Source organism: Bufo bufo, chromosome 9 (assembly GCF_905171765.1).
Source record: "Bufo bufo chromosome 9, aBufBuf1.1, whole genome shotgun sequence".
In the NCBI taxonomy this organism is placed as follows: domain Eukaryota; kingdom Metazoa; phylum Chordata; class Amphibia; order Anura; family Bufonidae; genus Bufo; species Bufo bufo.
The window spans coordinates 137,617,657-137,641,626 of NC_053397.1; the positions used below are offsets into that span (position 1 = coordinate 137,617,657).

Consider the following 23,970-nt stretch of genomic DNA (forward strand, 5'->3'; position numbering starts at 1 on the left):
CGGACCACCATGTCTAGGAGGAGAGTGCGGCACAGTCCATTCACTACTGTGGGAGTCACATTAACCAGTAACAAGCAAGCTTTGACCCCCCCCCCCCACACCACCACTGAAGTAAATGGACAAAGCCGCACATATGCAGGCCATCCCTCTATTGCCCCCTGACTTGAGCATCGAAACAATTAATGCTCCAATGCCATCCTTTGCAATGCGCTGAATCGCAAAGGCATTTGTGGAGTTTAGGGCTGCCAGGTGGAGGCTTCCGCCCAGCAGTGAGCCTGGTGACGATGGGCGGGCTTTAGCGCTGCCCTAGCCTGTAAAACGGCTAGGGCAGCACTAAAGCCTGCCCATCAGAGACAGTGACTCCACCGAGCAAACTGCTGGGCAGAAGTCTCCGCCCGGCAGTGTGTTATTGTAAATAAAAGATCCCTTGCCCTGCGCGATCCAGCCCAGGGCAAAAGAGCATCGGAGCATTAAACGCTCCGATGCTAACATCAGGGGGGCTGCCTGGGTGAAATTATGGATGTGTCCAGGTTCAGCATTGAACCCGGACAACCCCTTTTAATTGGTATAAAGCCCAGTGCCATAAAGAACGGTGTTAAACAAAACTGATACTAATGATTAGTTTAAAATGTTTTTTTTATGTATGTGTTTTTTTTTGTTTGTTTTTTCATAGCCTTGCACCATATCGTGGCTGGTTTCCTGTCATCTCCAGTCTCTGCTGCTCCAACTTTGTCTACTTTTACACATTCAACAGTCTCAAGTCTTTATGGTTAAAAGGCACTGCTCCAACAACCAGCAAAGATTTGACTATTGGCTTCATTGCTGGTAATTTCAGAAGTAAATGTAAATTAGCATAATGTATACTATATCTAATTGGAATGATACTTTATAGGCAGGGGATACATAAATCTCATAAGATCCCATAGCAAAGAGTAAGGGCTCTTACACACTTGCTGCAGGACGGATCCGACATGCTGTTCACCATGTCGGATCCGTCCTGCCGCTATTTCGCCGTGCCGCCGGACCGCCACTCCGTCCCCATTGACTATAATGGGGACGGGGGCGGAGCTCTGGCGGTGCACGGCGAAAGCCGCCGGACTAAAGTCCTGCATGTCCGACTTTTTAGTCCGGCGGTTTTCGCCGTGCTGCGCCGGAGCTCCGCCCCCGTCCCCATTATAGTCAATGGTGACGGAGCGGCGGTCCGGCGGCACGGCAAAATAGCGGCAGGACGGATCCGACATGGTGAACAGCATGTCGGATCCATCCTGCCGCAAGTGTGAAAGAGCCCTATGAGATTTCTTATGTATTTATAATTTATTTTATTACGTGGAGAAAATGTTTATTACATATTTTTTTCCTGACTTCCGTATTGAAAAACTGAAGCAGGTGCTTCATAAATATGGTGCTCATTCTGATCACCATGTATCTCAATGTATTTATGCCAGGCAATGGGTATATACAGTTGCAAGAAAAAGTATGTGAACTCTTTGGAATTATATGGATTTCTGCACACATTGGTTATAAAATGTGATCTGATCTTCATCTAAGTCGCAACAATAGACCATCACAGTCTGCTCAAACTAATAACACACAAATAATTTAATGTTACCATGTTTTTATTAAACACACCATGTAAACATTCACAGTGCAGGTGGAAAAAGTATGTGAACCCTTGGATTTAATAACTGGTTGAACCTCCTTTGGCAACAATAACTTCAACCAAACGTTTCCTGTAGTTGCAGATCAGACGTACACAACGGTCAGAAGTAATTCTTGACTATTCCTCTTTACAGAACTGTTTCAGTTCAGCAATATTCTTGGGATGTCTGGTGTGAATCACTTTCTTGAGGTCATGCCACAGATTCTCAATCGGGTTGAGGTGAGGACTCTTGACTGGGCCACTACAGAAGGCGTATTTTCTTCTGTTTAAGCCATTCTGTTGTTGATTTGCTTCTATGCTTTGGGTCGTTGTCCTGTTGAAACACCCATCTTCTGTTGAGCTTTAGCTGGTGGACAGATGGCCTTAAGTTCTCCTGCAAAATGTCTTCATAAGCTTGGGAAATTCATTTTTCCTTCGATGATGGCAATCCGTCCAGGCCCTGACGCAGCAAAGCAGCCCCAAACCATGATGCCCCCACCACCATACTTCACAGTTGGGATGAGGTTTTGATGTTGGTGTGCTGTGCCTCTTTTTCTGCACACATAGTGTTGTGTGTTTCTTCCAAACAACTCAACTTTGGTTTCATCTGTCCACAGAATATTTTGCCAGTACTGCTTTGGAACATCCAGGTGCTCTTGTGCAAACTGTAAACGTGCAGCAATTTTTTATTTTTTTTTAACAGCAGTGGCTTCCTCTGTGGTATCCTCCCACGAAATCCATTCTTGTTTAGTGTTTCACATATCGTAGATTCGCTAACAGGGATATTAGCATATGCCAGAGACTTTTGTAAGTCTTTAGCTGACACTTTAGGATTCTTCTTCACCTCATTGAGCAGTCTGTGCTGTGCTCTTGTAGTCATCTTTACAGGATGGCAACCTAGGGAGAGTAGCAGCAGTGCTGAACTTTCTCCATTTATAGACAATTTGTCTTACCGTGGACTCATGAACAGCAAGGCTTTTGGAGATACTTTTATAACCCTTTCCAGCTTTATTCAAATCAACAATTCTTAATCGTAGGTCTTCTGAGAACTCCTTTGTGCGAAGCATCATTCACATCAGGCAATGCTTCTTGTGAAAAGCAAACCCAGAACTGGTGTGTGTTTTTTATAGGGCAGGGCAGCTGTAACCAACACCTTCAATCTCATCTCATTGATTGGACTCTCACTCCAATTAGCTCCTGGAGAGGTTATTAATTTCGGGGTTCACATACTTTTTCCACCTGCACTGTGAATGTTTACATGGTGTGTTCAATAAAAACATGGTAACATTTAATTCTTTGTGTGTTATTAGTTTTAAGCAGACTGTGATGGTCTATAGTTGTGACTTAGATGATCAGTTCTTTGTCTCCTGTTTCACTAAATATGTAACACTATCTGCCTGCAGCCGCACCAAGGGAGGGGCTCAGTGAATTGCAATTAATACAGTTGCCGTTTACCTCCCTGGCAATTATAAACTCTCCCCTAGCAGTGACAACTGGCAAATGTTGTGGATTTATTTCTGGAACAGGAGGAGTTTATTTCTAAGCTCCCTAGCCAGTTGTGTAACTCTAGGTAATGCAAGGGTCCTAACCAGTTCCCATGCTATCGGACCCTTCAGGGTTCCAGCAATGCTGACATTTATTTCGGGAACAGTAGTTTAGTGCCAGTCTTCATAGCCAGTGGTGTAACTGTGGGGAACGCAGGGGTCGTATTTTCCACCAGGCCACTATCGGATCCTTCAGGGGTCAGCAGGCAATGTGCGCCAGGTGCAGAGCATGGGTGCCTGTTTTCGCCAGGCTGAGGGATAGAGGTCACTCTACTGCCTGTTGTAATTCGGAGTTTCACTGAAAAAGCATTATGAAACTTATCTAGCCTGCAGGACGGGTAATTTTGTGTTTAATGTAGTATATATATTATGCCATCCACTGCCATAATAGAACCATTGGCTTATCAGTCACTTGCTTGTAATCTATGTTTAAAGTGTTTCTCCAGTGTGGTAAAATTCATGGAGAGGTGTCAGCTCTAGGAGTGAGTGGAGAGCTGCAGAAAGGCTGGTTGGGGCATTCAATATTTTGGTACGGGCACCAGAAATTTTTGGTTACACCCTGCTGATAGCAATCAGCCTGCCTTTATGGTAGATACAGGAGGTTCAGGAGTTCTTTGCAACCAGAGCTTGCCAACAGGAATTTCAGGGACCCATACAAACCACGTGAGACTCCCAATGGTCCCTCTAACAGTCATCGGGTATACAGTTGCAAGAAAAAGTATGTGAACCCTTTGGAATTATATGGATTTCTGCACAAATTGGTCATAAAATGTGATCAACAATAGACAATCAGTCTGCTTAAACTAATAATACACAAAGAATTAAATGTTACCATGTTTTTATTGAACACACCATGTAAACATTCACAGTGCAGGTAGAAAAAGTATGTGAACCCGTAGACTAATGACATCTCCAGGAGCTAATTGGAGTGAGGTGTCAGCCAACTGGAGTCCAATCAATGAGATGAGATTGGAGGTGTTGGTTTAAGCTGCACTGCACTATAAAAAAAAAAAAAACACACACCAGTTCTGGGTTTGCTTTTCACAAGAAGCATTGCCTGATGTGAATAATGCCTCGCACAAAAGAGCTCTCAGAAGACCTACGATTAAGAATTGTTGACTTGCTGTTCATGAGTCCACGGTAAGACAAATGGTCTATAAATGGAGAAAGTTCAGCACTGCTGCTACTCTCCCTAGGAGTGGCTGTCCTGTAAAGATGACTGCAAGAGCACAGCGCAGACTGCTCAATGAGGTGAAGAAGAATCCTAGAGTTTCAGCTAAAGACTTACAAAAGTCTCTGGCATATGCTAACATCCCTGTTAGCGAATCTACGATAATTAAAACACTAAACAAGAATAGATTTCATGGCTGGTTAATATTATATTCTCACAGCCATGGCCAAAACAGCCATAACTTTTTTTTTTTTTTGCCTCAGACCATTTAGCCATTCACATGTCAGGTTTTAAGGTCTATCAATTCTATTTATTTAATTGTGCACTAACAATTGTGCCATTTTTTTTTTATTTTTTTTTTATTTTACACAGTTTACCAATCACCATAGATTTTGTGTTCTTTATATTGTACGGGTCAAACAATGTTAGTGATATTTAATAATAAGTATATTACAAAAAAACACATTATATAGTGGTTTTTACTCTATTATTTTATTAGTAATATTTACTTTGTAGTAAAATGTAACTGTTTTACTTTCCAGCTCTTCGTTTATGGTAAACGTTCCATTTTTATGTCATAACCTTGTTCCTGTTAGGAATTGAACCGCAGACCTTCATGGCAGGTGTCAAGTTTACTAGGGCTCCAGATGGCGACCAAAACGGTCGCCAATGCGCCTTAAAATTTGCAGATGGCGACAAGACTTTTTAGTCTTGTCGCCATTTGCGACTGTACCGCCGCGATCCTGCGCAGCCTACGTTCTCTTCACTAGCACACTGCACAGTGGAGAAGGAAGGAGTCCCTCCCTCTCCACTGTGACGCGGCCGCCACTACCACCAATGGGGATATAGCAGGGAGGAGGAGGGGAGGAGCTGTCGCCACTGCGCCACCAATGAATGTAAAACATAAGTAGTATAGGCAGCGGTATCACAGACCCGGCACCCGGCCTCAATAACAGGGCATGCGATACGTGGCAATTAACCCCTCAGGTGCCCCAGATCGCATGCCCTGTTATTGAGGCCGGGTGCCGGGTCTGTGATACCGCTGCACACAATTGTATAAAGGAGTTAGAGGACCTTTCGTGGGTCCAAAGAATATGAACTTATCAGCAGGCTGCATAGAGCGGCGCCCAGGGATCTAAGTGCACTTACTATTATTCCTGGGCGCCGCTCCGTTCGTCCGCTGTGGCCCCCGGTATTTTCAGCATTCAGAGGAAGGAGGAGGAGGAGGAGACGCCAGTGTCTCTCCTTCTCCCTGACAGCAGCGCTGTCCAATCAGAGCGCAGAGCTCAGAGCCAGGGAGAAAAAAACCTCCCTGGCTCTGAGCTCTGCGCTCTGATTGGACAGCGCTGCTGTCAGGGAGAAGGACAGACACTGGCGTCGTCTCCTCCTTCCTCTGAATGCTGAAAATACCGGGGGCCACAGCGGACGAACGGAGCGGCGCCCAGGAATAATAGTAAGTGCACTTATGCCTCGTTTCCACTGAGCGGATCGGTTCGGGGCGGTACGGTACGGTTCGCTATTTTGGGTGTTTCCACTATGAAAGCGATCCATACAAGCGAACCGTACCGCACCATTCAGGGTCCTGCTTCAGATGTAGGGCCATAGAAAAATGGAACGGTTCGGATAGGGCGGAGCTACTTGCGTCACACAATACATTCTCCTGATTGGCGGCCTGAATTACGTCAAACGTAAGCGCAACATAAACACCACGCCGCGATTAGTTCAGATAATGGGAGAAGGATGCCTGCAAACAGCAGCAAGCTGTGGTCGTCTCAGGAACTAGCCACTTTTTTAACTATTCTTGGGGATGGCGCTATTCAGAGTGAGCTTGATGGATCAGTGAGAAATGAAAAGGTGTTCCAAGATATTTCTCAGCGGATGGCGGCGGAAGGATTTGAACGGACGTCGGGTCAGTGTAGGGCAAAGCTTAAGAAGCTTAAAGTACAATATAAAAAAATTAAGGATGCCAACGGCCGTAGTGGAAACAGTCGCAGTACCTGGAAGTGGTACGATGCCATGGACGCCATTTGCGGTCATAGGCCGGCAAACCAAGGCAGGGAGGGAGGTCTGGACTCTGCTACTGCACTTCTCGAGTCCATGATAGAACCTGTTGGTAAGTGTTTTTTTTTTTTGATTCTGCATATCATTTCGCTCTGCTAACCATTATAAAAAAAATATCTAACCATACTTGCATTTTCAGATACAGTTGAAGGACTCTCCAATGATGCGTCAAACTTGTCTGATGATGGTCCGTCAATGTCGTTCAGCAGCACCAGCACTATTGCATCACCACCTTCCAGCCAACCACATAGTACGCCCAATGCACCCCGGCAAACAGGTAAGACATGATTAGGTTTTTTTCTTATTTTTTAATTTGTGCATATATTTTGTCCACTCACACTTGAAAGAGTACATAGCAAGATTACTTGTGAACTTTTTTGTGTCTATACTCTATTCTGTTCTGTTGTATATTCCAGGAGACGCTCGCAGCTGGATCTGCGCACAGTCATGGAGGATATGCGGGCAGCCGAGGAAAGGCAGCTGGAAAGGCTGGATATCCTTTCTGAGCGGAGGTTTCGGGCACTGCGTCAGGATGCCCAGGAAGCTATGCGCCAGGAGGCTGAAATTGCACGGCAGCAGATGGAGCAGTTGGCTACATTCAACCAGGCCTTCCTGGGTGTCCTTGGGCAGCTTGTTCAAGTGCTAGCAGCCAGTCATGATACCAGACCACCGCCAAGGGAGTAGTCCCTCTCTGCCAGCAGTGTTCTGATGTAAAGATTTGATGTACATATGTATATTTCTTAGTATATAGCAAGATTACTTTTTGGTTTGAAAATAAAAGACATGAGAGACCCTGGTTGTGTCTGATGTAAGGTAAACTTTATTTGAGCAATAAAAAATTAAACAACAATAAAAATTAAGCGATAAGGTATCGCATCAGAGCCTGACGTACCTCATTGCACTCTTCCTCCATATCCTGTGCTACTACCCGTACTGGCTCTTCTGCATTCGTATTCCAGTCCTGGTAGAAGTCTTCTCCATGTCTTTCACAAATATTGTGAAGAGCACAGCAAGTAAGCACCATGGCTTTTGCAAGTTCAATGTCACTGTCATTCCTTTTCATAAGACACCGCCATCTACCCTTTAGTCTTCCAAATGCATTCTCTACAATCACCCTTGCCCTGGATGTTTTCCTGTTGTAGATTTGCTGTTCTGGTGTCAGGCGGCCATTGTCACCAAATGGTTTCAGGAGCCAATTTTGTAAAGGGTATGCAGAATCCCCGAGCACATAATAGCCAACATTCACCCCTGAAATGTTCCTTGTGTGGCCAGAGTACAGGCCTCCCTGTAGACAATGTGGACAATCTTAGAACTCGAGCATCATGCAAACTTCCAGGTTTTCCCACATTCACACTCCAGAATAGTCCTTTTCCATCCACTACTCCCTGGAGGATGATGGAATGCCAGCCTTTTCGGTTAAAATAGTCAGTGTGGTATACTTGTGCTATTATTGGTATGTGTGAACCATCAATGGCGCCAACACACTGTGGAAGGCCCCACCTGTCCTCAAAGTAGTTAGCCATGTCTTTTAGCTTTTCACTGTCTGGAAAATGAACAATCTCAGGAGCTAGCAGTGTGCAGACAGCCTTACAGAAGTCCTGCACACACCGGCACACTGTTGATTTGCTCACACCGAAAAGGTGGCCTATACTTCGGTATTCACTGTTGGTAGCCAGCTTCCACAGTGCAATGGCAACTCTTTTCCTCACTGGCAAACTAGCTCTGAAGTTGGCGCTTTGCTTCTCCATTGCTGGACTTACCTTTGCGCAAAGGTATCCAAAGGTTTCCTCCGACATTCTGAAATTGAGCAGCCACTGTGTGTGTGTAAATCCGAGGACGGTCACATCCCACCACTCATTGGAACGGGGTAGAGCCCAAATGACTGGTCGGCGGCGCTGCTTTAACGAAAGGAGAAGCATCTAAAAAACAAGTTTAAAAAACAAAGGGTAAGATTGCATCATTTATAAAAGCGGGCAACAAATAACAAGGAGTATTTTATGTGGAATACGATGTCAATTTAACATACGTGTGCATACAGTAACGCATACAGTTGATGCTTACCCTATAGCTCTGCCGTCTTTGTCGTACAAGGCTGTATTTCTCCTCCCGGCTCAAGATCCAAGCTCGAAGTTTGCGTCTCTTTTCTGCTGTATTTCTCTTTGCAGCTCGCAACCTTCTCTGATACACAACAGCGTGTATTTTAACAACCATACACCAAAATGCAAGTAGTGAAAACACGAGCTGCTGGATGACCTCCATCTTTGTTGTTTACAGCGTCGCGTTTGTTGTCGCACTAGTGTGACGTCACGCGACGCATTTTTTTCTAAACCACATATGGACCCGGCGGCCCGGGTTGCAGTGGAAATGCTCACCTAAATAGACCGGACCATTACAAATCGTCCAAACTGTGCCGACCCGAACCGATCCGCTCAGTGGAAACGAGGCATTAGATCCCTGGGCGCCGCTCTATGCAGCCTGCTACTAAGTACATATTCTTTGGACCCATGAAAGGTCCTCTTTAAACATTCATTGGTGGTGCAGTGCGCTCTCCCAAAGCCTCTCCCCCCCCCCCCCATTATCACTGGCCACAAGTCGTCGTGTCCCCCCCCCCCCCCATTGTTATATGGTGGCCACAGGGTCCCATCCCCTCCATTGGTGGCAGTGGCAGATTACACTGCTGGGGCTCCGATTGTTACCATGGCAGCCAGGACGCTACTGAAGCCCTGGCTGCCATGTTCAGCTCCCTGCTGCTGTGTGCACAGAGCCCAGGGCAGCAGGGAGATGTGTGAGATCCTATTCACCCTGATAGATCTCTATCAGGGTGAATAGCACAAGGGCTGAAAAGATCCAGGTTCTAGTCCCTAAGGCAGTGATGGCGAACCTATGGCACGGGTGCCAGAGGCGGCACTCAGAGCCCTCTCTGTGGGCACCCGCACCCTGGAGAAAGTCTATGGTGTACCAATATGCCTTTGACTTTTACTGCCATTCATCAGTGCAGGACATGCTATGAACAGCACAGGCAGCACATTGAATGTAGGAAGGTTATTATAGCTAAATGATAAAGTACATGGAAGATATATGAAATTGGTGTTCAGGTTAAATTGCCGTGTTGGCACTTTGCGAAAAATAAGTGGGTTTTGGGTTGCAGTTTGGGCACTCGGTCTCTAAGAGGTTCACCATCACTGCCCTAAGGGAAGAAATGGTTATTAAATAAAAAGTTAAAAAAAAACAAAAAAAACCACCAAAATACTAAAAGTTTAAATGGCCCCCTTCCCAGTTTTACATATAAAATTTACAAACTATAAAGAATAAACATATTACATATCGCCACGTCCCAAAAAGTGTGAGCTATTAAAATATAAAAAAATATTTCCGCTCGGTGAAGGCCGTAACAGAAAAAAAAAACTCAAAACCACGCAATTCGCCATTTTTAGTCACCTTGTCCCCCAGAAAATGTCCCTGGATGTGAGAGGTATGTGGTGCTGTTTTTTCCTATATGTAGTGCTGGCTCACTACTGTGACCTGCCTCATCTTCTCAAAGTCCTTTTTTAAAATTTATATGCATTTTAAATTTGGCGACTAAAAAATTTAATTTGGGTCCTAAATTTTTTAGTTTAGGAGCCAATGGCTCCTGGTCATTTTTTTTTTGTCTGGAGCACTGCACTATAGTATAAAACCACATTATAATGATAGGATTTTCTTTGCTTAAAAGGCTAACAGAGACCTGTAAAATAATTTCTTTATTAAAGGTTATGGTAGAAAAATTTTACTTTCAAAATCTTATTTTGCTATAAAAGAAAAGTTGCTAAGTAAAGGTGCCTAAATCCTACTAAACAGTAATACTAAATATTTATTATTCCTCTAAAGAAAATAGTAATACTATTTAGCAGCTTTTAAGGCACAGAAAATGCTAACCGTACAACATCCATTCAGAAAGTCAGGGGTTTAAATCCTGGCTGAGACCTATAAAATGTTTTTTTCAGTAAATGTCTTTGTGCTGGGAGAGGTCCCCTCTCCCAACCCATGTTGAACTGAAGCTTCACTAGTATTCACTGTAATGAAGTGAATAATAATGAGGCTGAGGATGTCTGGCCCCCTATCTGCTCTGTGGGCATCTGACTGTAGTACAGCCCTGATGGGCCCTTTTTGCTATACACTTGTAGCATTAATGAGAATCTGCCGCCATGTATTGCAATGCAATCTGCAGGCAGCGTGTTATAGAGAAGATGAAGCTGAGCAGATTGATATATAGTATTGTGGTAAAAGATTTAGTAGTATTTGTAATCTATACATTTAAAGCTCTGCTTTTTCTGATTTAAGGTGTACATTGGGGCCATCTGTTATTGACACTATTCTCTGTTTAAGTGGGTATAGAGAGATAGTTGTCAGTCACTGATATTTGTGCACAGGACGATATTAAAGGGAACCTGTCACCGGGATTTTGGGTATAGAGCTGAGGACATGGGTTGCTAGATCGCCGCTAGCACATCCGCAATACCCAGTCCCCATAGCTCTGTGTGCTTTTATTGTGTAAAAAAAATATTTGATACATATGCAAATTAACCTAAAAGAGTCATATCTTACTTGTGTGACCAGAGAAGAGTCATATTTTCAAGCTCTGACTCATCTCAGGTTAATTTGCATATGCAGGGCTGGGACAAGGCCATTTGGTGCCCAGGGCGAAGATGGCAAACTGCGCCCCCCCCCCCCCCCCCCCCCCGTTTTTAAGAAAGAATCAATGTTGTTTCAAAACAAGAATATACTTAAAGCAATAGAACAAAGGACTGTGGGACTTTGAAAGTCACAGACACTATAAAGTTCCCCCCCATCATCATGTGCCAGTTTTGTAATAAGCCCCCCCCCAATGTGCCAGTAACACTATTGTAAAAAAAAACAAAAAAAAAACACTTATACTTACCTAAGTGTCAGCGATGCGATGCAGCCTCTTCCTGTGTCCCACGCTGTAATGTAAGGCTCAGGCGGCACGATGACGTCATTGCGCCGGCCTCTGATAGGCTGCCGGCCTAGTGCCTGCAGCCAGGGGCGTACATAAAAATCACTGGGCCCCATAGCAGGAATCTAAATTGGGCCCCCATTCCCCTTTTATAGCCCCTCCCTTTGTTCCATGAACTATTCTTGCTGCTGCGTTTTATAATTTATGCCATCAGGGCCGGAATGGGATTACAAAACAGCCCTGGCACACAAAAGAGGTATAATAGATGCAGATGTATATTATATACAGCAGTGTACAGTTATGTGAGGTACGCGGTATAATAGATGCAGTGTGTACAGGTATATAGTATATTCCCTAGTGTTCTGATATGTGAGGTACAGGGTATAATAGATGCAGTGTGTACAGGTATATAGTATATACAGCAGTGTACTGATATGTGAGGTACGGGGTATAATATATGCAGTGTATACAGTATATACAGTAGTGTAATATGTGAGGTACGAGGTATAATAGATGCAGTGTGTACAGGTATATAGTAAATACAGCAGTGTATTGACACCTCGTACCTCACATATCAGTACACTGCTGTATATACTATATATCTGTACACACTGCATCTATTATACCTCGTACCTCACATATATAGTATATACAGAAGTGTACTGATATCTGTACACACAGCATCTATTATACCTCATACCTCACATATCAGTGCACTGCGGTATATACTATATATCTGTACATATTGCATGTATAATACTGTGTAATATATGCAGTGTGTGTGCATGTATGTGTGTGTGTGTGTATATATATATATATATATATATATATACAGAGCAGTGTATTGATGTGACACATAGAAGGTATAATACTGTAGATGCAGTGTTTATAGAAATATGTGGTCAGTTATGCATTATAGTCACTGTGAGGTACATGAGGTAGTGGTAACTGTCTGAAGTAGTATACATGAGTGAGCAATGAGTAAAAACAGGGCATGGAGGGGGGGGGGGGTAAATGATGAAAAGTGGAGGACCTCCTCTTACCTCTCCATTCCAGTCTGTATGGATCAATACAGAGCTGCTTGTGAACTTTTAATACTTGCTGTTAGGGGTTGAAGGACCTGTGATGATGTCATCACAGGTCCTGGCAGATGTACCTTTGAAACCTAGGAACTACACCATTTTTGGTGCAGTTCCTTTGCTAGATTCTGCAGGACCTGTGATGTTGAAGATGATGTCATCACAGGTCCTGGCAGATGCACTGTTCTAACCTGGGAACTACACTTTACACTGTGCAGTTCCCTTACACTACCTGTGATGACATCATGAAAGGTCCTTTAGCTTTAGAAAGGTAAACAGGAGTAATTAGGGGGCGGGGCCTCTCCTCCACTTCGGTGCCTGCCTGCAGCCTATCAGAGGAAAGGGAAGGGACACGCCTCTCCCTCCCCTGCACCTCCGCTGGCACAGACAGTTTACAATGGAGATGAGCGCAATGGAAGCGCTCATCTCCCTGTGCCCGGCGGCGGCTGCTCACTTGGGGGGGGGGGTCATTTTAGTTGGGGGGGCACAGCATGATGTAGGGGGGGCCGTGGCTGGCACTTCACCTGCGCCCCCCTCCTGTCCGCAAATGGTAGCGCCCAGGGCACCCGCTCCTTCGGCCCCTGCCTTGTACCGGCCCTGTGCATATGTATCAAATCGGTTTTTATATACAGGGTGGGCCATTTATATGGATACACCTTAATAAAATGGGAATGGTTGGTGATATTAACTTCCTGTTTGTGGCACATTAGTATATGTGAGGGGGAAACTTTTCAAGATGGGTGGTGACCATGGCGGCCATTTTGAAGTCGGCCATTTTGAATCCAACTTTTGTTCTCTCAATAGGAAGAGGGTCATGTGACACATCAAACTTATTGGGAATTTCACACGAAAAACAATGGCATGCTTTGTTTTAACGTAACTTTATTCTTTCATGAGTTATTTACAAGTTTCTCTTTGTTTACAGCCATTGACATGTCGCCGAGGTTAACACGTGAGGAGCGGATAGAAATTGTGTTGATGTCTGGTGAACGCAGTAACTGGGTCATTGCAGCAGATTTCAATGCAAGACACCCTATGAGACCACCCATCTCCCATGCTACAGTTAGCAAACTGCTTGCTAAGTTTTGTGAAACTGGTTCAGTGTTGGATTTGCCAAAATGTGGACGCATGAAATCTGTCTCTAATGAAGAAACATCAGTGGCTGTCCTAGCTTCATTCAGCAAGAGCCCACAGCGTAGCACTCGCCGCATGTCACTGGAGAGTGGCCGCCATGGTCACCACCCATCTTGAAAAGTTTCCCCCCTCACATATACTAATGTGCCACAAACAGGAAGTTAATATCACCTACCATTCCCATTTTATTAAGGTGTATCCATATAAATGGCACTCCTTGTACAATAAAAGCACACAGAGCTATGGGGACTGGGTGATTTGCTAACGGCGATCTTGCAACCCATGTCCTCAGCTCTATACCCAAAATCCAGATGACAGGTTCCCTTTAAGTTCAGAAAGAGCAGAGTGTTATATGTATAGATTACAGTTTTACTGATTGTTTTCTAACAAATCTGCTACGGTGACAGGTTCTCTTGAAGGAGAGAAACCCAATGCAAAACAAAAAACTGTCCGAAACTGGGATATTAGAAAGGCACGAGTCCCTCCTCCTGGATCCCCTCCTATCCACAGATTGGCCCCCATGAAGTGACAGAGTGAACTGCGCAAGCCCAGCCATTCACTGCCATGGTAGTATAGTAGTCTTCTGAAAGGTGTTTGCATCGAGACAGGATTCAAATTAACGAATCTTTCTTGAGGAACAGATTTGTCACTAACAAGACGTTGTTTTTCAAGATTTTTGGAGTTTGTAGTAAACTACTAGTCTGTAGATCAGTGCATAGTTTGTTACAAAGTTGTAATTTAGCATAGTGATGTAGGAATTAATATTTGGAAGTTTTTTTTTTTCTTTTTTTTTCTTTAAGGCTATTTTTACACTAGCGTTTCACGGATCCGTTTGAAATGGATCCGTCACGCAAATGACAAAATGGATGCGAACGGAAACTATTTAAACGGATCAGTCTGTAAAGCGAATCAGTTTGTCACATTTGTTTCCATTTTAGCTTCCGTTTAGCGGATCTGTTTTTGAGGAGGCGTGTCTCAAAGCGTCCACCCACTTTTACAGTGTATTTAAGCAGTGAAACCTCCATTTAGGCTTTTTGTGTTTTGGAACCATGTTGCCTGCACACTTACGTCTGCGATTGATGTTACTAATCCTGAAAGCGAGATGGAGAAGACTTGCCCAGGAAAGAAGATGCCGGTATTGGGTCCACCCGATAACTTCCAAACGGATGACGAGAGGTGTTTTTTTTTGTTGTTTTTTTCTTCTGTCCTGTATTTGGAGCTTCGTGCTTATCCAATAAAAAATTTCAGCTATATGCGCATGACTGTCGAGAGTTATGACCAGCATTTCGACAAACATCGAAAGACAGGATACCCGCTACAGAAGGGCAATTTCTCCTGCCAAGCGGCTAATGGTGACAATAAGATAAGGATTGTCCTAATGTTTTTTTTTGTTTTTTTTTTGTGCAGCTGTATATATGATTTTTTTTTTTTTTAATATTTATTTATATTTTTTGACTGGTTTCTTGCTACGGAAGAAAGTCTGTCATCGAAAATCTCCGGTATAGTCCGCGATATTTGTCATCCCTTGTGGGAGGTATTGCACGAGGATTACATCGCACATCCAAATACAGAACAGTGGCTTCAGATTGCAGAGAAGTTCCTGGAAACCTGCCAATTCCCTAATTGTGGATGGGAAACTTATACGGATTGTAAAACTTTCCGGAACTGGCTCTGAATTCTTCAACTACAAAAAATATTTCTCAATAATCTTGATGGCCATTTCGGATGCTTATTACCGGTTTATCGTCGTTGACATTGGAACTTATGGGCGGACAAATGACTCGATTGCTTTCAAAAACTCAACAAAGGGACGCCTCCTGTATTCAAAGGACTTTGGATTGCCACCTCTTAGACCTTTGCCAGGTACTGATGGACCTCGATTGCCACTTGTGGTAGAAGGGGACGAGGCGTTCCAAATGTGCGAGAACCTCATCAAGCCGTACTCTAGCCGTGACTTGAAAACTGCAAAGTGCGTGTTTAACTACAGACTGACATGAGCAAGACGACTGATGGGAGTGCGCCTTTGGCATTTTAGTTGCCAAATGGCGTATTCTCACCAAATCCATAAATCTTAATGTTGAAACCATAGACGATATAGTTAAAGCCTGTGTAGTTCTACATAACTATCTTTTATCAGAGGAACCACTGCACCTGGACCCGCAAGAGGTTGATTGCACACTCTGAAGGCTGCAACATCTCTGATATCGTTCAACCCTTGCCGTGGCCGGAATAAGGGATAGTTTTGCCGATTTTATTTTGTTTCTGAAGCAGGCAGAGTGAGTTGGCAGGATAATGTTTAATTGTTGTTTAAACTGTTTGATTTAGTAAATCAAAGATTTTGTGGTATACAACCTTGTGTCGTCTTCTTTTGTACACAAGAATGCTTCTGCTACACTGGCGATATCGTGTTTTCCTGAAAATAAGACATACACATAAGATGAGCTGTAGCAGGATTTCTAAATATTTGCGCAATATAAGACATAGTGATAGGTGTGGCTAAGCGTACCGGTGCGGAGCGGTAAAGACGACTGGCAGCCCTTAGCAGCTGTCACGATGGGGGCAGATATCTCGGAGGTGACCGGAGAGGTGCCAGCAGCGCCATCAACAAGGTCGGCTCCCCCTATCAGGTCCCGGTCCTTCTGTGTGTGCTGCAAGCTGAGGCATAGAGGGAGACATAGAAAGTGAAAGTAAAAGTCTCCTCAGTGAAGTGAGGAGCAGGAAGTTCTGCTTTAGGTATTGTGTGTCCTCAGGGGAAGAATAAAGCTGTGGCTACCGTTTTACTCAGCACTGTGGGTCTCTCACCCATCACCAACCAGCAAGAGTCTGGGGCTCTCACCCCCTACAAACACCAGTAAAGCTGCTGCTACCCAACACTGACCAGCAACAGTCTGTGGGTCTCGCTCACCCCACACAAACACCAGGGGAGATTGTTGTATCATATTTAATAAGAAGACAACATCCCCTGAAAATAAGCCATTGTGTGTCTTGAGGAAAAATAAATATAAGACCGTGTCTCATTTTCAGGGAAACGCTGTATATTTTTTATTTTTTTCACACAAGCTAATGCAACCCATGACGTCTGAATTTTGTGCATGGCATAGTTCACGTTGTAGCATCACTCTTGTGAACATGCACACGGTCCAGATCCTCGTGGGTGGCATTAGCTTTTGTGAAATAAACGTGAAGGGCAGTAGCCACATATATGGTTATTAAAGGGGGTGTCTCATCTTAGACATTGGGTGCATATTGCTAGGATATTCCCCCCCCTTTATAGGTGCGGGTCCCAACGCTGGGACTCGCATCTATATCAGTGACATAACCACACCATGTGTTTGCTGGAGGTGTCCGGTCCCGCAACCATCAAGCGCTTTCTCTATAGAAGTGAATTGGAGTACACCGCACATGACCGGCCACTGCTTCCGTTCACTTCTATGGGCCCGATGGAAACAGACTATCCAGTGTTCGGCTATTTTAGGAGGACCCATAGAAAAGCAATGGAGGGGATGATGTGCTTGCACAGTGCGCTCACCAGCACTTTCATGTTCTCGATATAGGTGCATGTACATGCGCTGGTGTACCCTACTATAAGCTATAAGTCAATGGTGGCATATCCTAGCGATATGCCCCCATCGTCTTTGTTGAGACAACCCCTTTAACCACCTCAGCCCCCTTAGCTTAAACCCCTTTAACCACCTCAGCCCCCAGTGCTTAAACACCCTGAAAGACCAGGCCACTTTTTACACTTCTGACCTACACTACTTTCACCGTTTATTGCTCGGTCATGCAACTTACCACCCAAATGAATTTTACCTCCTTTTCTTCTCACTAATAGAGCTTTCATTTGGTGGTATTTCATTGCTGCTGACATTTTTACTTTTTTTGTTATTAATCGAAATTTAACGATTTTTTTGCAAAAAAATGACATTTTTCACTTTCAGTAGTAAAATTTTGCAAAAAAAAACGACATCCATATAGAAATTTTGCTCTAAATTTATAGTTCTACATGTCTTTGATAAAAAAAAAATGTTTGGGTAAAAAAAAAATGGTTTGGGTAAAAGTTATAGCGTTTACAAACTATGGTACAAAAATGTGAATTTCCGCTTTTTGAAGCAGCTCTGACTTTCTGAGCACCTGTCATGTTTCCTGAGGTTCTACAATGCCCAGACAGTACAAACACCCCACAAATGACCCCATTTCTGAAAGTACACACCCTAAGGTATTCGCTGATGGGCATAGTGAGTTCATAGAACTTTTTATTTTTTGTCACAAGTTAGCGGAAAATTATGATTTTTTTTTTTTTTTTTTTTCTTACAAAGTCTCATATTCCACTAACTTGTGACAAAAAATAAAAAGTTCTATGAACTCACTATGCCCATCAGCGAATACCTTGGGGTCTCTTCTTTCCAAAATGGGGTCACTTGTGGGGTAGTTATACTGCCCTGGCATTCTAGGGGCCCAAATGTGTGGTAAGGAGTTTGAAATCAAATTCTGTAAAAAATGACCTGTGAAATCCGAAAGGTGCTCTTTGGAATATGGGCCCCTTTGCCTACCTAGGCTGCAAAAAAGTGTCACACATCTGGTATCTCCGTACTCAGGAGAAGGTGGGGAATGTGTTTTGGGGTGTCTTTTTACATATACCCATGCTGGGTGAGAGAAATATCTTGGTCAAATGACAACTTTGTATAAAAAAATGGGAAAAGTTGTCTTTTGCCAAGATATTTCTCTCACCCAGCATGGGTATATGTAAAATGACACCCCAAAACACATTCCCCAACTTCTCCCGATTACGGAGATACCAGATGTGTGACACTTTTTTGCAGCCTAGGTGGGCAAAGGGGCCCATATTCCAAAGAGCACCTTTCGGATTTCACTCCTCATTTTTTCCTGAATTTGATTTCAAACTCCTTACCACACATTTGGGCCCCTAGAATACCAGGGCAGTATAACTACCCCACAAGTGACCCCATTTTGGAAAGAAGACACCCCAAGGTATTCCGTGAGGGGCATGGCGAGTTCCTAGAATTTTTTATTTTTTGTCACAAGTTAGTGGAAAATGATGATTTTTTTTTTTATTTTTTTTTTCATACAAAGTCTCATATTCCACAAACTTGTGACAAAAAATAAAAACTTCCATGAACTCACTATGCCCATCAGCGAATACCTTGGGGTCTCTTCTTTCCAAAATGGGGTCACTTGTGGGGTAGTTATACTGCCCTGGCATTCTAGGGGCCCAAATGTGTGGTAAGTAGGTAAATGACCTGTGAAATCCGAAAGGTGCTCTTTGGAATGTGGGCCCCTTTGCCCACCTAGGCTGCAAAAAAGTGTCACACATCTGGTATCTCTGTATTCAGGAGAAGTTGAGGAATGTGTTTTGGGGTGTCTTTTTACATATACCCATGCTGGGTGAGATAAATATCTTGGTCAAATGCCAACTTTGTATAAAAAAATGGGAAAAGTTGTCTTTTGCCAAGATATTTCTCTCACCCAGCATGGGTATATGTAAAATGACACCCCAAAACACATTCCCCAACTTCTCCCGATTACGGAGATACCAGATGTGTGACACTTTTTTGCAGCCTAGGTGGGCAAAGGGGCCCATATTCAAAAGAGCACCTTTCGGATTTCACAGGTCATTTTTTACAGAATTTGATTTCAAACTCCTTACCACACATTTGGGCCCCTAGAATGCCAGGGCAGTATAACTACCCCACAAGTGACCCCATTTTGGAAAGAAGAGACCCCAAGGTATTCGCTGATGGGCATAGTGAGTTCATGGAACTTTTTATTTTTTGTCACAAGTTAGTGGAATATGAGACTTTGTATAAAAAAAAAAAAAAAAAAAAAAATAAGCATTTTCCACTAACTTGTGACAAAAAATAAAAAATTCTAGGAACTCGCCATGCCCCTCACGGAATACCTTGGGGTGTCTTCTTTCCAAAATGGGGTCACTTGTGGGGTAGTTATACTGCCCTGGCATTTTCCAGGGGCCCTAATGTGTGGTAAGTAGGGAAATGACCTGTGAAATCCTAAAGGTGCTCTTTGGAATATGGGCCCCTTTGCCCACCTAGGCTGCAAAAAAGTGTCACACATGTGGTATCGCCGTATTCAGGAGAAGTTGGGGAATGTGTTTTGGGGTGTCATTTTACATATACCCATGCTGGGTGAGAGAAATATCTTGGCAAAAGACAACTTTTCCCATTTTTTTATACAAAGTTGGCATTTGACCAAGATATTTCTCTCACCCAGCATGGGTATATGTAAAATAACACCCCAAAACACATTCCCCAACTTCTCCTGAGTACGGCGATACCAGATGTGTGACACTTTTTTGCAGCCTAGATGCGCAAAGGTGCCCAAATTCCTTTTAGGAGGGCATTTTTAGACATTTGGATACCAGACTTCTTCTCACGCTTTGGGGCCCCTAGAATGCCAGAGCAGTATAAATACCCCACATGTGACCCCATTTTGGAAAGAAGACACCCCAAGGTATTCAATGAGGGGCATGGCGAGTTCATAGAAATTTTTTTTTTTTGGCACAAGTTAGCGGAAATTGATATTTTTAATTTTTTTTCTCACAAAGTCTCCCGTTCCGCTAACTTGGGACAAAAAATTCAATCTTTCATGGACTCAATATGCCCCTCACGGAATACCTGGGGGTGTCTTCTTTCCGAAATGGGGTCACATGTGGGGTATTTATACTGCCCTGGCATTCTAGGGGCCCTAAAGCGTGAGAAGAAGTCTGGAATATAAATGTCTAAAAAATTTTACGCATTTGGATTCCGTGAGGGGTATGGTGAGTTCATGTGAGATTTTATTTTTTGACACAAGTTAGTGGAATATGAGACTTTGTAAGAAAAAAAAAAAAAAATTCTGCTAACTTGGGCCAAAAAAATATCTGAATGGAGCCTTACAGGGGGGGGGGGGGGGGGTGATCAATGACAGGGGGGTGATCAATGACAGGGGGGGTGATCAATGACAGGGGGGTTGATCAATGACAGGGGGGTTGATCAATGACAGGGGGGTGATCAGGGAGTCTATATGGGGTGATCACCACAGTCATTGATCACGCCCCTGTAAGGCTTCATTCAGACGTCCGGATGCGTTTTGCGGATCCGATCCATCTATCAGTGCATCCGTAAAAATCATGCGGACATCTGAATGGAGCTTTACAGGGGGGTAATCAATGACAGGGGGGTGATCAGGGAGTCTATATGGGGTGATCACCACAGTCATTGATCATGCCCCTGTAAGGCTTCATTCAGACGTCCGGATGCGTTTTGCGGATCGGATCCATCTATCAGTGCATCCGTAAAAATCATGCGGACATCTGAATGGAGCTTTACAGGGGGGTGATCAATGACAGGGGGGTGATCAGGGAGTCTATATGGGGTGATCACCACAGTCATTGATCATGCCCCTGTAAGGCTTCATTCAGACGTCCGGATGCGTTTTGCGGATCGGATCCATCTATCAGTGCATCCGTAAAAATCATGCGGACATCTGAATGGAGCTTTACAGGGGGGTGATCAATGACAGGGGGGTGATCAGGGAGTCTATATGGGGTGATCACCACAGTCATTGATCATGCCCCTGTAAGGCTTCATTCAGACGTCCGGATGCGTTTTGCGGATCGGATCCATCTATCAGTGCATCCGTAAAAATCATGCGGACATCTGAATGGAGCTTTACAGGGGGGTGATCAGGGAGTCTATATGGGGTGATCACCACAGTCATTGATCATGCCCCTGTAAGGCTTCATTCAGACGTCCGGATGCGTTTTGAGGATCGGATCCATCTATCAGTGCATCCGTAAAAATCATGCGGACATCTGAATGGAGCTTTACAGGGGGGTGATCAGGGAGTCTATATGGGGTGATCACCACAGTCATTGATCATGCCCCTGTAAGGCTTCATTCAGACGTCCGGATGCGTTTTGAGGATCGGATCCATCTATCAGTGCATCCGTAAAAATCATGCGGACGTCTGAATGGAGCTTTACAGGGGGTTGATCAATGACAGGGGTGTAATCAATGACAGGGGGGGTGATCAGGGAGTCTATATGGGGTGATAACCACAGTCATTGATCACGCCCCTGTAAGGCTTCATTCAGACGTCCGGATGCGTTTTGCGGATCTGATCCATCTATCAGTGGATCCGTAAAAATCATGCGGACATCTGAATGGAGCTTTACAGGGGGGTAATCAATGACAGGGGGGTGATCAATGACAGGGGGGTGATCAGGGAGTCTATATGGGGTGATCAGGGGTGATCAGGGGCTAATAAGGGGTTAATAAGTGACGGGGGGGGGGTGTAGTGTAGTGTAGTGGTGCTTGGTGGGACTTTACTGAGCTACCTGTGTCCTCTGGTGGTCGATCCAAACAAATGGGACCACCAGAGGACCAGGTAGCAGGTATATTAGACGCTGTTATCAAAACAGCGTCTAATATACCTGTTAGGGGTTAAAAAAAACACATCTCCAGCCTGCCAGCGAACGATCGCCGCTGGCAGGCTGGAGATCAACTCTCTTACCTTCCGTTCCTGTGAGCGCGCGCGCCTGTGTGCGCGCGTTCACAGGAAATCTCGCCCATCGCGAGATGACGCATATATGCGTGACTCTGCGCAGGGCTGCCACCTCCGGAACGCGATCCTGCGTTAGGCGGTCCGGAGGTGGTTAATGACCAGGCAACTTTTTACACTTCTGACCTACACTACTTTAACTGTTTATTGCTCGGTCATGCAACTTACCACCCAAGTGAATTTTACCTCCTTTTCTTCTCACTAAATAGAGCTTTCATTTGGTGGTATTTCATTGCTGCTGACATTTTTACTTTTTTTGTTATTAATCGAAATTTAACGATTTTTTTTTGCAAATGATATTTTTCACTTTCAGTTGTAAAATTTAGCAAAAAAAACGACATCCATATATAAATTTTTCTCTAAATTTATTGTTCTACATGTCTTTGATAAAAAAAAATGTTTGGGTAAAAAAAAAAATGGTTTGGGTAAAAGTTATAGCGTTTACAAATTATGGTACAAAAATGTGAATTTCCGCTTTTTGAAGCAGCTCTGACTTTCTGAGCACCTGTCATGTTTCCTGAGGTTCTACAATGGCCAGACAGTACAAACACCCCACAAATGACCCCATTTCGGAAAGTAGACACCCTAAGGTATTTGCTGATGGGCATAGTGAGTTCATAGAACTTTTTATTTTTTGTCACAAGTTAGCGGAAAATGATGATTTTTATTTTTTTTTCTTACAAAGTCTCATATTCCACTACCTTGTGACAAAAAATAAAAACTTCTATGAAAGTATCACACATCTGGTATCCCCGTACTCAGGAGAAGTTGGGAAATGTGTTTTGGGGTGTCTTTTTACATATACTCATGCTGGGTGAGAGAAATATCTCGGCAAAAGACAACTTTTCACATTTTTTATACAAAGTTGGCATTTGACCAAGATATTTATCTCACCCAGCATGGGTATATGTAAAATGACACCCCAAAACACATTGCCCAACTTCTCCTGAGTACGGCGATACCAGATGTGTGACAGTTTTTTGCAGCCTAGATGCGCAAAGGGGCCCACATTCCTTTTATGAGGGCATTTTTAGACATTTGGATCCCAGACTTCTTCTCACGTTTTAGGGCCCCTAGAATGCCAGGGTAGTATAAATACCCCACATGTGACCCCATTTTGGAAAGAAGACACCCCAAGGTATTCAATGAGGGGCATGGCGAGTTCATCGAAATTTTTTTTTTTTTGGCACAAGTTAGCGGAAATTGATATATATTTTTTTTTTCTCAGTCTCCCTTTCAGCTAACTTAGGACAAAAATTTCAATCTTTCATGGACTCAATATGCCTCTCACGGAATACCTTGGGGTGTCTTCTTTCCGAAATGGGGTCACATGTGGGGTATTTATACTGCCCTGGCATTCTAGGGGCCCTAAAGCGTGAGAAGAAGTCTGGAATATAAATGTCTAAAAATTTTTACGCATTTGGATTCTGTGAGGGGTATGGTGAGTTCATGTGAGATTTTATTTTTTGACTCAAGTTAGTGGAATATGAGACTTTGTAAGAAAAAAAATAATAATTTCCGCTAACTTGGGCCAAAAAAATGTCTGAATGGAGCCTTACAGGGGGGTGATCAATGACAGGGGGGTGATCAGGGAGTCTATATGGGGTGATCACCCCCCTGTCATTGATCACCCCCCTGTAAGGCTCCATTCAGATGTCCGTATGTGTTTTGCGGATCCGATCCATGTATCAGTGGATCTGTAAAAATCATACGGACATCTGAATGCAGCCTTACAGGGGGGTGATCAGGGAGTCTATATGGGGTGATCACCCCCCTGTCATTGATCATCCCCCTGTAAGCCTCCATTCAGA

General features: G+C 43.9%; 1 protein-coding gene across 3 annotated transcripts in view; it reads left to right on the plus strand.

Annotated features, from left to right (window-relative positions):
• Positions 1–23,970, plus strand: part of SLC25A17 (solute carrier family 25 member 17) — a 490,576-nt gene that overhangs the window by 124,149 nt on the left and 342,457 nt on the right. For all 3 annotated transcript variants that reach the window (XM_040407517.1, XM_040407518.1, XM_040407516.1), the window contains exon 4: positions 674–825. In XM_040407517.1, coding sequence (XP_040263451.1) covers positions 674–825 — 152 coding nt within the window. The remainder of the gene's footprint in view (positions 1–673; positions 826–23,970) is intronic.